The sequence below is a fragment of the Xiphophorus couchianus genome, chromosome 12 (assembly GCF_001444195.1).
Source record: "Xiphophorus couchianus chromosome 12, X_couchianus-1.0, whole genome shotgun sequence".
NCBI lineage: Eukaryota > Metazoa > Chordata > Actinopteri > Cyprinodontiformes > Poeciliidae > Xiphophorus > Xiphophorus couchianus.
This window is the reverse complement of record NC_040239.1, coordinates 14901991-14912451: the sequence shown is the minus strand read 5'-3', so window position 1 is coordinate 14912451 and position 10461 is coordinate 14901991. Positions and strand designations below refer to the sequence as shown.

Here is a 10461-nt window from a genome sequence, read left to right as displayed (position 1 = left end):
AAATTCTATTTTAAAAAATCTGATTCCGGTCAGTCAGTAAAACTGTCTGCCTAAAGAAGATAACCAACTGCACGAAATCGTGTCTCATCATCCGTAAGTAAAAGGTGACAGTGGAGAGGGACAACTATCTATAAACAAACAAAAAACCAGCAGAACCAGACTTGAGTGACCATCTAAATCCTCAGCGACAGGTTGGGAGGACACAACCAAACACAGATGCACTTATAAACAATATATTTTACAATTATTATTTAAAATAATGAAAACTGGTCAAACAATGTTTCCCACACTGCTGTTGGAAAAACTAGTTTTGTTTGAGTTTGGTGGTAGGAAATTTGTAGTTCAGACCTTTGAATTTTTAATAGATTTAGCTCATCATGCTTTTTTGATCTGAGCATCATCAGCATAACAGTACACATTTAGCCCATGCTGTCTAACCAGGGGGCAAATGTGAATTCAGACAAAATCCACTTGGGATGAAGCACTGCCTGCATGTATGTTCCTCTGCCTGGTTTGCTGCTACTGATATCCTGCAGTATAAGCAGACACTGCTGGTTCTACTGTGTCCACTAATGCGTAAAGTACAAAGCAGAGAGTAGTTTTGTTCTCAGTGTCACTTGGCCATTTGGGGCAGCTTGTGAGTTGCTGGTGACTGGCACAGAAACGCAACACTAGCCTGGTAAAAATCAGCCCCTTGTTTGCACTTTGTTTTGTACAGACGATGTTATTTTGTCCAACACTGACTGAAAGGCTTTGTTCACTTCCTCCTCTGCCATTGCCAACCTACAACCACAGGGAGACAAACAGCGTAGAAACTCGGCTTTGTCGTTTCCAACGTCTCCTTCTGTTTTATAATTGGCCAGTATGAAATGAATTCTGGTAAATTAGGCTCAATGAGACAAATCCCATATGAAGTATTGCAGGGAAATGAGAATCAAGCCAAATTGTGTTGGAAAGCAATGGTCAGGCTAGGTCCAAGACCCTGTAGACAGATATTACTGTCAGTTGTATCAAATGTAGAAATACAAAAAGACTGTAGGAAAAAATTTTGTTACTTGATTAGATTTAATATAGAAACTATTGGAGAAAAGTATTTTGTGTTAAAATGTGTTACATTTTTTGAGTTTTGGAAATAGGCTGAAAAAACATCAGCAGTTTAGTGTGTACTATTAAAAGTTTGTATTTTATCAATGAAAATCCAACAGATGTAAAACGTGACAAATAAAATAAGGCAACCCACGATCTGTGTTTGTATATTAAATGCAGCACTTCCTATCAACATTTGAAACATGCCTCAGCAAAGAAGAGATTTTGACAGAATCAAAGCAGTGGTGGTGAAAAACATTTAAGAAAAACAACAATTTTCAAAACTGAAGAAATTAGTTTACATGTAAATACCATTACGATGATTTGGAGGCACAATCTTTTTTTTTTACATTCAGAAAATATTCTTTTATGCAATATATTAAAAGAGTCAATGAAAATATGCACTTTTTATTCCATCAGCCACAACATACCCAGTTGTGTTTTTTTTCTTTTGTTTTTTTCTGATTGCACCAAGTAGCTTTTTTTGGTTTCAAAGCACCATAGGCTTTGTCATTATGGGTAAAGCCGTCAGTGGTTTGGGATACAAAGAGCGTGACCTCGACACTGGCTCAGTGTTCCATATGTCAATGAGTCATTTACTATTGAACCAGCTGGTGACACTGGTGCTCTGCCTGGACTGGAGCCCCTGTTAGATAAATAGCGAGCACGCAGAGGAGAGAGACTAATTATAATTGACTGTTGGGTACTTTCTGGCAGGAGCTGCAACTGCAGGCACATGAGACCCTTGAAAAATCGATGTTACACTAGAAAGAGACATAAGCAGCTTTGAATGTCAACAAAGTAAGCATGAAAGTCACTATTAGGTATTTGTTGCCTGGAGACGACTTTTCTTGATATCAGCTTATCAAACTTAAGACAAGGGTTCACAAATGGATGGGTAAAATGCATGCGAGGTTTTCAAAATACTTTAATTTTAATTAAAAATGAATCTAGGTTGAGTTCATTCAAAGTCCTCTTTTACTCAAATTTGAATCTGCTTTTGTAACCTTGAACCTGGGCATAAACTATGCGATTTTTGGCCCATTTTCAGGCAATTTTCCTGTCGTGAAACAATTTTAGTAATTGAGCCGATTCTTGGTCTAATCGTGTTTCACGCATTTTGTTGTATGCTGGGGATAACGAAAAGTAATGAACATCTCACAACCAGCTACTGATCAGCAATTATACAGTCTCATAAAAATCAGGACTGTTTGAAATTCTGGTTGCCTCTTGTGAGAATATGGCTCTGTTGAAGCAGAACCATACAATGAATTCACCTTAAACTCTCACTCACTGGAATGCTCCTCACAAAAGTATATAACTAATCTAGCTTACTGTAATTAGGTATAACAATTAAGATAATACATTAATGTTACAATGTTGCTTGCTTGAAAGTAAAAAAGAGGAAGAAATTCAAATATTTTGAACTTTAGATCTTCAGCCACATAAACAAACATTTCCATTTGCATATTTAATTTTAATGTTTACTCATCACTCTCGAATCAGAATAAATCAGTATCTTTTTAAACACAGATTTCACTGTAGAGAAGTTAAAAGTTAAAGTTTCTCCACACAGACTGGTAGGGATTGCCAGGGAAGTGCATTTGTCTTCTGGTGCGTTCTCTTTTTCTCAGGGCGAGAATCTCCAGGTTTTTCAAGTTGGCAAACTTAAAATGGCAAACGTTAACTTTCCGCATTTCCTGTAGCAGAAGTACCCTCTCCTTTCTCCTAAATTCAGAAAACTGGTCCAAGATATTAATATGTCTAGTAAACTTTCAGCATGGTTGATATGACTGAAACATGCCATTTTGCAATTGTCTGTAGGGTATAAGTGTTAAGCTGTTTCCAACAAAATTGTTTTCAAACAAATAAAAAAGGATCAGATGTTCTCCATGCCACAGGTAAATTTATTAACCTTTTTTCCTCATTAGATTCCAAGTGCGTAGAACAGCAGTAAACAGTGGCATGATACAGAGAACGTGGGATATTCAGCTTCGAAAGACAGATGTGATGCAAGTTATAAGCCTCTTTCGTGTTTGTGTTCACAATCATGCTAGAAATCTAGGTTAGCGATCAAACCATGTGGAAAAATCAGGTCATTACAAGCTCTTCAATACTTGAAATTAAATTAAGTCAATAACAAACCAGCACAGTTAGACTTTGCATGTCACATGTAACCCACTTTTTGCCTGTCAATCCATAACAGTGTCTTTTTCTTAAGCCTGCCCTTTTTTAAGAAAATTATAGCTCTATGTTGGCTATTGATTTTCAACATAATATATTAGCTTGACATAACTATATTGTTGTTTTTTTTTAGCAAAATCTCAAAAAAAGTACATATGTTCAGTCTGTGTGACATCATTTTGGGTTCAAATAATCAACACTGAAAACGTCTTTTTCTTTTATTGTGATCCACAAAAACAGTCACGAAAAGTCATAGGAAGAAATGTTTGCTGTTTACCCAAGAATCTGTATCAGCAAATAATATATCAAGAAGAGAAGAAGAGGGTTTTCTTCAGCAATTCCTGCACTTGCATTTGTCGCCATCTTAAGACCACCCAGGTCCTCTAAAAATCAAAAATATTTGGTGAATATAATGCACAACTATTCTCTGCATTTCTTTTGTTGGCCAATCTGCTGTACTGTACTTACCACTGGGCAGAATGTTGGACCTCACATTTATCCAGTAGACGGTGCGCTGCTGAGCCACTGTGGCCCTGAAGAAGAAAATAACCAACACTTTAACATTATAAAATACAATGTGTACACAACCAAAGATTTTAATGAGAAAAATCTTTATCAAGGTCTGAAAAAATTTAAAATAGAAAAAATGACTTTACATGAAATACACAGGATGCATAATGTCATGTGGTATCCAGGTGTAGACTGTGGTGTTACTCTTCAGGTTGGTGTTGGCATGAGTTATAGCACCTTGTGGATTTCCGGAGCACTGTGAACATAGCATATTTAAAAATTAAAGAAAAATAGATGCCAACCTTAATATTGTCAAGTATTTTCTATGGATAAATTAGAAGATTTGTGAATACAATCAAGAGTCTACTCACACGTAAACTAACCAGTGACGTGCGGTGAGGTTCATGGCTGGTGAGGCACTGACTTAATCAAAATCATAAGATCCCCTGCATGTTATTGTTTACATACGGAAATGCGGACAACATTGAAGGGCAAAAAGACTATACTACTTTCACATGCCATCCATAGCCGCACTACCAAGGTAGAATAATTCCGTTAACTCAATGAAACTTGGAAATATAGATATTATTAATTTAGTGTTATGCTGCACTGCAAAGGGGAAACCCGTTGAAGTACAACTCAAACCACCTTTTTCTCTCTCTGTATCGGCCAAGCTACACGTTGACTCGTTGTGTGTAGCTTCCCTTATTTACTGTATGGCTAGCTCGCTGTTAGTGTCTCTTACTCTGCAGACGTGGAGTCACAATGTCTGGGATCATGAGCGCCCCCTGCCATGAGGCAAGAGAACTGCCTGCCTCACCTCAAGTCTGTTCTCTGCCGTTTATGATCGCTCCTCAGCACACATATCACATTACACACACAGTCGATGACAAAAAGCACTGTACATTATATAGATAAGCTAAATGATGGAAAATCAGTTCATATATTAAATGTTTTTTAATCATTTTGTTGGCGACGTACAGATAGAATGGCAGCCAGTGCAGTTAGCGAGAGGTGGATCAATCCCAGGTGAGGCTCAGCTCGCTGCTGCTTCACCAGCTTCGCTTCAGAGCATGTGAATGGGAAATAGCAAAAATTCAGCGATTTTGAAGAAAAAATAATCAAAATTGGTTAAGCTAAATGAAAAATGAATAATTTATAGTACAAAACACAGGGTGAAAATAGCAATTTATCTTATTATATTATTCTTCCATGATCACCTGCCTCCCCTGACCACACGTCACTGGTCTAAACCCACGTTTAAAGCCACATTTTTTCAGAAGACATTTCTTCTTACTACATTTTTATCTGAATGTTGAGGGCACCTGGAGAAATTTGGTGTCTGGAGGAGGGATTTTCCAGCTTCCATAAGCATCATTGAAATGTTCTCTTCGGGCTTCCAGAAGGACCCCTCTGTATTGCGGTCCGATAATGGTGACTGCAGGGGCGCATAACAAAACAGAAGTTACCCACATCAAACATAGATGGTCTATATTTTCACAACAGTCTCCTTGCATTGAATAGGTGAACAAGAATGATGGATCTAATGGTTTCTGTATTCTTTTCTTATTGGAGTATTGAAGATCTTACCGGTAACAGGCATGCCAGGTAGATATCGCTTCATGTTGGTGAGAATGGTGTACGGAGCTGGTGACGTCTGAGGGACAACTCCTGCATGCTGAGGCATCATGTCCTTACAGGCACCGGTGGGAGCCCCATTGGGGTAGCAGTCCACAATACAAAGAAATTGTAGGGTTAACAAACAGAGCAGCAGCATCGTGTTTGAATGTCTGAGGAGAATTTAGTCACTGGAGGAGCTTTTATAAACTCCATCTGCTGAGTCATGCGACCAAAACATTATCTCTGGCTATGTCATGACCATAGAATATGGTTTTTCACTGCCTTTTGGATTTCTTAAAAAGAGAGATGTGATCTCTCATCACCAAACAAAGATCTCTTTTTTTCCTGTCCTCAGCACACAGAATCGCAGAGATTGATACCACAAAGAAAATATTCATGTAAATATATAAAGTTAAAAAAGCTCATAGACTGAGATACTCAAAACAAGAGAGAGTTTAGGAGATAGCAGATTCCTTCTCTCTTTTTTTGACATTGATAATGTTACTTACATCAAAAAGTGGGATTTTCTCAATATGTAACACTTTATCAAAGCTGGATCTTATCATTGGCCAATAAACATGAGGAAAGTGATATTTTGGGGGAAAATAACTAAATCACAGAGAAACTGACAACAAACAGCAAGAGTTTGGTTGCCTAAGTCAAGACTGCATTATATCTAACTATTTTGCTGCTGCCTTTTTCTACAAACCACTTTAATTTGATTGAGAACACAGTTAATTTACAGTATCTAGTCTTGTAACCGGTTGGATTGGGTTTCTTTAATACCATAAGTAGTATGAACATGGTCAACAAAATATGATGAATAATGCAGAACTGTATATAAATGTATTGTTATAATTTCGGTCAATATTCTAGCTGTTAAGAAAAAAAAATCTTACTAAATATAAACACCATTTGTAAATAAATAAGCTCATCACTATGTTCACAATTATCAGCTCACAACACAGTTTTAGAAAGAGATCATGTAGATGGCTTAAATTCAGATTCAGTCACACACATTAATTTAAATACCCATGCTAGTGTGGGCTATCACATGACACATGACTTAAGGCGATGTTGTACCAAAACCCTTTTATCCATCTTCCAAGAACTATCAAAATTCAAACTCTGACAAATTGGTCAGTGGGTTTTTACAGTTATGGGAAACTTTAATATATTTCTAACACTTCTGTTTCGGTATTTTTGGTCATGCCATGATTCGTGTTTTATAACTTCTAAATAATTGTCTTGGATGGGTTAACGGATGGAGCTCTGCTGTATCAAAATGTATTATAAACGCATTTGTTTTCAAAACTTTAATATCATGTTTTCGTCTATTTTTTGCTGTCTCATTCTTACATTAAGAGAATATGTTTTGTTTCAGTTGATTACAAAATTATTGGTGTGGTGAAGACTAATTTATTTCCATGCACTGTCATGATCCTGTGGTTATGTGTTAGACCATATTCAGAGTTTTTCAGAACTTAAAAAAATGGCTAGCTTTTGAAGCTTAATTTTTCAAAAAAGAAAGAGCCAAGAGCCAAACTTTACTAAGCCTCTTCACTATATCTTCTCTGATTTATTTTCATTGTTACATTACGTCACAGTGTCATGTTCCGTGTTTTTCTGTGTGTTTATTTCGAGTTTTCTGTGTCTCTGTGTCTCCGTGTTGTCCTGTTCTCCCCTCGATTACTCCCAGGTTTCTCGTTCCCTAATTACCTCCTGTGTATTTAGTGTCACCTGTGTGTCTGTGTCTTTGTCGGGTCCTTGTCTAATGTGCGCTCAGTCCTTCATGTTGACCATTCGTAAAATCAGTTGCTACCGGCTTTGGGCCCTGGCTTCCGCTTCCGCTCAGTCGTGCTGCCTGGTTTTTGTGGATTATGTTGGACTATTTTCATCATTAAAATATAATTTTCCTGCTATACTTGGTTCCATCGCGTCTGCCTCACCACCTCACACCACCAACCCTGACACACAGATAGGGGGGCGGGGGGAAACTGTCTGAGATGTTGCCCCTAAAGCAGTGTCTCTATTTAACTCAGATGTGATGAAAAAAAACTATCAAGAATCTACAAAGCAATTATATCATCATCTTGACTTTCCCCAATTGCTTAATAGCATATCATCTTAGTTTAAATAAACATTTTACCTGAAACAAAGTTATTTTCTCTCTGATTTTTCTGGCACAGAGCAAATATAAATATTTTATCTAATCCCAACAGACCAAAAAAAAGCAAAGTTTTGAGAGTTTTAATGAAAGAGAAAGAATCTTACTTTTCTGGTTTCAACTTTAAGTAAAATTCATGAGGGTTTTTATTAGACCAGCATGATCTCATAATATTCCTGATTAAATGAATTGCTTTGGTATTAGAGTCAATACTGATGTCCAGTGTGAACACATGGATTTGGGGTTACGTAACAGTTTTAATAAGAGCATTAATTAAATGGGAACACATTACATGGGTCAATGAAATCAAATCTTAACTTATTACTTTTTTTTATTATTTCTTTTTATTTATTATTATTTATTATTGATTTTGTAGATCCGAACAAATCTGCAATGGTAATCTACAACCTTAAACTGTTATAAGATGAGGATGACCTCAATAGGACTAAATAGCTCAAGCTAAATTAAAGTGCTACATTTGGCTCCCAGTCCAACGGTTTGTGTGAAGTCTTTACAGAGTTTTAGGAGCGATGTGACATGTAAAATGCTACTCTGGAAGCAGGAACACATTGATCAAAAAAGATAAATTGAAAAAGTAATCTAATCAACCAACCTGTTATGAACAGAAGGTAATGAATCATTTGGTTCATTAGTTTCAGCAATCTGAAGTGTAGGCAAAATGTAGGTTAACTATTATCTTACATCACTGTACATCAAGAAATCCTAATTTCAGATCAGAACAAAAAAATGTTTTAGCCAGAGGGTTGTCACAAAATAACTATTTCAATCACTCTGGAAGGTTGAATTGAAATGTCAAATGTTTCTAGCTGTTTTTGTGACTGAAATGACCTGCAGAAAAAAGCAATATTGACATAGTTTGATATAATGATAACCTCTGATGGGAGGTCACCTGTCTGTCAAGAACTGGATTCTGTTTCTGAACGGTTCACAATACAATTTTGGAGCAAAATACCTCTTCTAAACTGTTTCAAAGATTTATGTGTTTCTTTCCACCTCACTGTGAACCTCAAGATTGTTTAAAATCAAATATGAAAGGGAAATTTGAAAATTATTTCTAACATTGCTTGCAAAGAAGTTACTCTTAAATTAAGCTTTAACTTGTAGTCTCTGAAATTCAACAAATTTGGTGTTTTGTATTTGTCATGTGTATCATAGTAGCTGTCTTTGAAGACGCAGTAAGTTTGAAAGGGCCAATTCCTATATTGACAAGAGTCATAAACATGCTTTTTTTTTGTCTGGAGACAAAAATTAGGCCCTGATTTTAGTACGCAGTCATAACCAACACAGTGACTGTAACATGTTTGTGTCTTTCACAAACCTTGCCAATTGTTTCTAGTTTACTCAGGCTCAACAGACATTTGTTTAGGTTAAAGAGCTTAAGAAATACATCCAGTTTATTTAAAGTCTAACTATTTTTAACACTGACCTATCCTCTTTTGCAATTTGCTCTTAGTTCAGCCTCTTGGTGTGACAGATCTAAGAGCAATGATAAATCTTTCTGGATTTATCATCGCTTGCAAATCTTTACAATTTGCTTTTTTTTGTTCACTCTCCCTTTTCTAGATTAACTGCACAATTTAGATTTGCTGGACAATTTATTACTCACAGGTTCTCTGTTGGATTAAGTTCTAGTTCGCTCAAAATGCCTGTTTTGATCACTGGTCTACTTTTTAATTTTGCCTTGTGACATGGTGTTTGAAAAGGTTAACATGGAAATGTGCCTGGATTCTTTAGAAACGCTGTTCTTGGAAGGATGTATGATCTCATCATTCATGGCGATGGTGGTGTGAAGGAAAAATTTAGTAACAAAGTTTAAATAAATTTGAATGTACACTTTATGATGTTTTTATTAAAGGTTTGCACTCAGTTGCAGCTCCACAGGACATATGCTCTTCTGACCCTCCTCAAATAAGTGAAGAACAGGGTGTTCAGCAGTTAGAAATGTGAGACATGCCTAAGGTGATAAGCCTAGTTTGTAGAAGTTCAGTTACTAGAATCTGTTTAGCCATCAGCAGAGAGACCTTTTTGGAGAAACGCCTAAAGTTGAGCTGTGAATGTGTATGCAACCCTGCTCGACTGAAACTTACAGATAAGTAACGTATAGATTTTTACCTGACACTTGAGCCAGGGGGTGTGACTAAGTAATGTGTGATATATCCTATGTAAATGAGGGGATGTTCAGCCCCAAGTCAGAACTCATCCGATTCTCACTGAGATGTGAGCTTTGTATGTTTTCTCCATTTGCAAATGTTAATTAAAGCTGTGTTTGTTCTCTTTTGTAGCTGAAGGTTGGTCTCGAATTTTGTGCAACTTAACAGTGGTTTAGGCAAATTTGTGAGTGTGTCAGCTGACTATGAAGAAAGGTTACACCACATATGGACTGTGTCAGGATGGTTTAGTAACAGGATGACACAAGACCCATTGAAATAGCTTTTTTTCACTTTTGTATAATTCTATTGTATCTCCTAAACACTCTGACGAAACATTTTTGGAGAAAATATCGTTACCCAAGTCCTCTGGAGCCAAGCCTGGTATTTCCTGTATAATGTCTCTCTCTCCAAGAAGTTTTTCTTGGAAAGAAACTGCTTAATTTCTGGCTCTCCTGACGGCAGAGCATGTTGATTTGGGTGAAACTTTAGTAAGAGTAACAACCTTGCCTGAAGCCCTTTTAATTCAAAGCAGTGATGACAATCTGTTTTCTTGTTCTGTTCTCTAATTCACACAGAATGACAGCGTGATATAATGGCAACTACCCAAACCGTTTCCCCTGATTCAACTACAAATTATTTGAAATGAAGCTAAAATAAGTGGTCTGATTGTTGACCTGAGTTTTTTAGAGATTGTGGATTATTCAGGTAAGTTGGCAGTATGGC

At 36.7% G+C, this 10461-nt stretch overlaps 1 protein-coding gene across 1 annotated transcript; it reads right to left on the bottom strand.

The window, feature by feature from the left end:
* Positions 1 to 2975: 2975 nt before the first annotated feature.
* Positions 2976 to 5588, bottom strand: LOC114155271 (putative defense protein Hdd11-like). Its single transcript, XM_028035079.1, has 5 exons — positions 5371 to 5588; positions 5106 to 5218; positions 3927 to 4036; positions 3739 to 3803; positions 2976 to 3653 (listed from the first exon to the last, which is right to left on the bottom strand). The coding sequence occupies exons 1-5, from the start codon at positions 5555 to 5557 to the stop codon at positions 3544 to 3546; spliced, it is 585 nt and encodes a 194-aa protein (XP_027890880.1). The 5' UTR covers positions 5558 to 5588; the 3' UTR covers positions 2976 to 3543.
* Positions 5589 to 10461: the final 4873 nt, after the last annotated feature.

What these genes read in the sequence shown, in the direction of transcription:
- LOC114155271 (XM_028035079.1), bottom strand. Translation starts at nt 5,557, where the DNA reads ATGCTGCTGCTCTGTTTGTTAACCCTACAATTTCTTTGTATTGTGGAC. An exon ending in ACCTGGCATGCCTGTTACCG is followed by an intron (nt 5,219 to 5,370) that starts GTAAGATCTTCA and finishes GCGCCCCTGCAG; the next exon opens with TCACCATTATCGGACCGCAA. An exon ending in ATGCATCCTGTGTATTTCAT is followed by an intron (nt 3,804 to 3,926) that starts GTAAAGTCATTT and finishes TTTCTTCTTCAG; the next exon opens with GGCCACAGTGGCTCAGCAGC.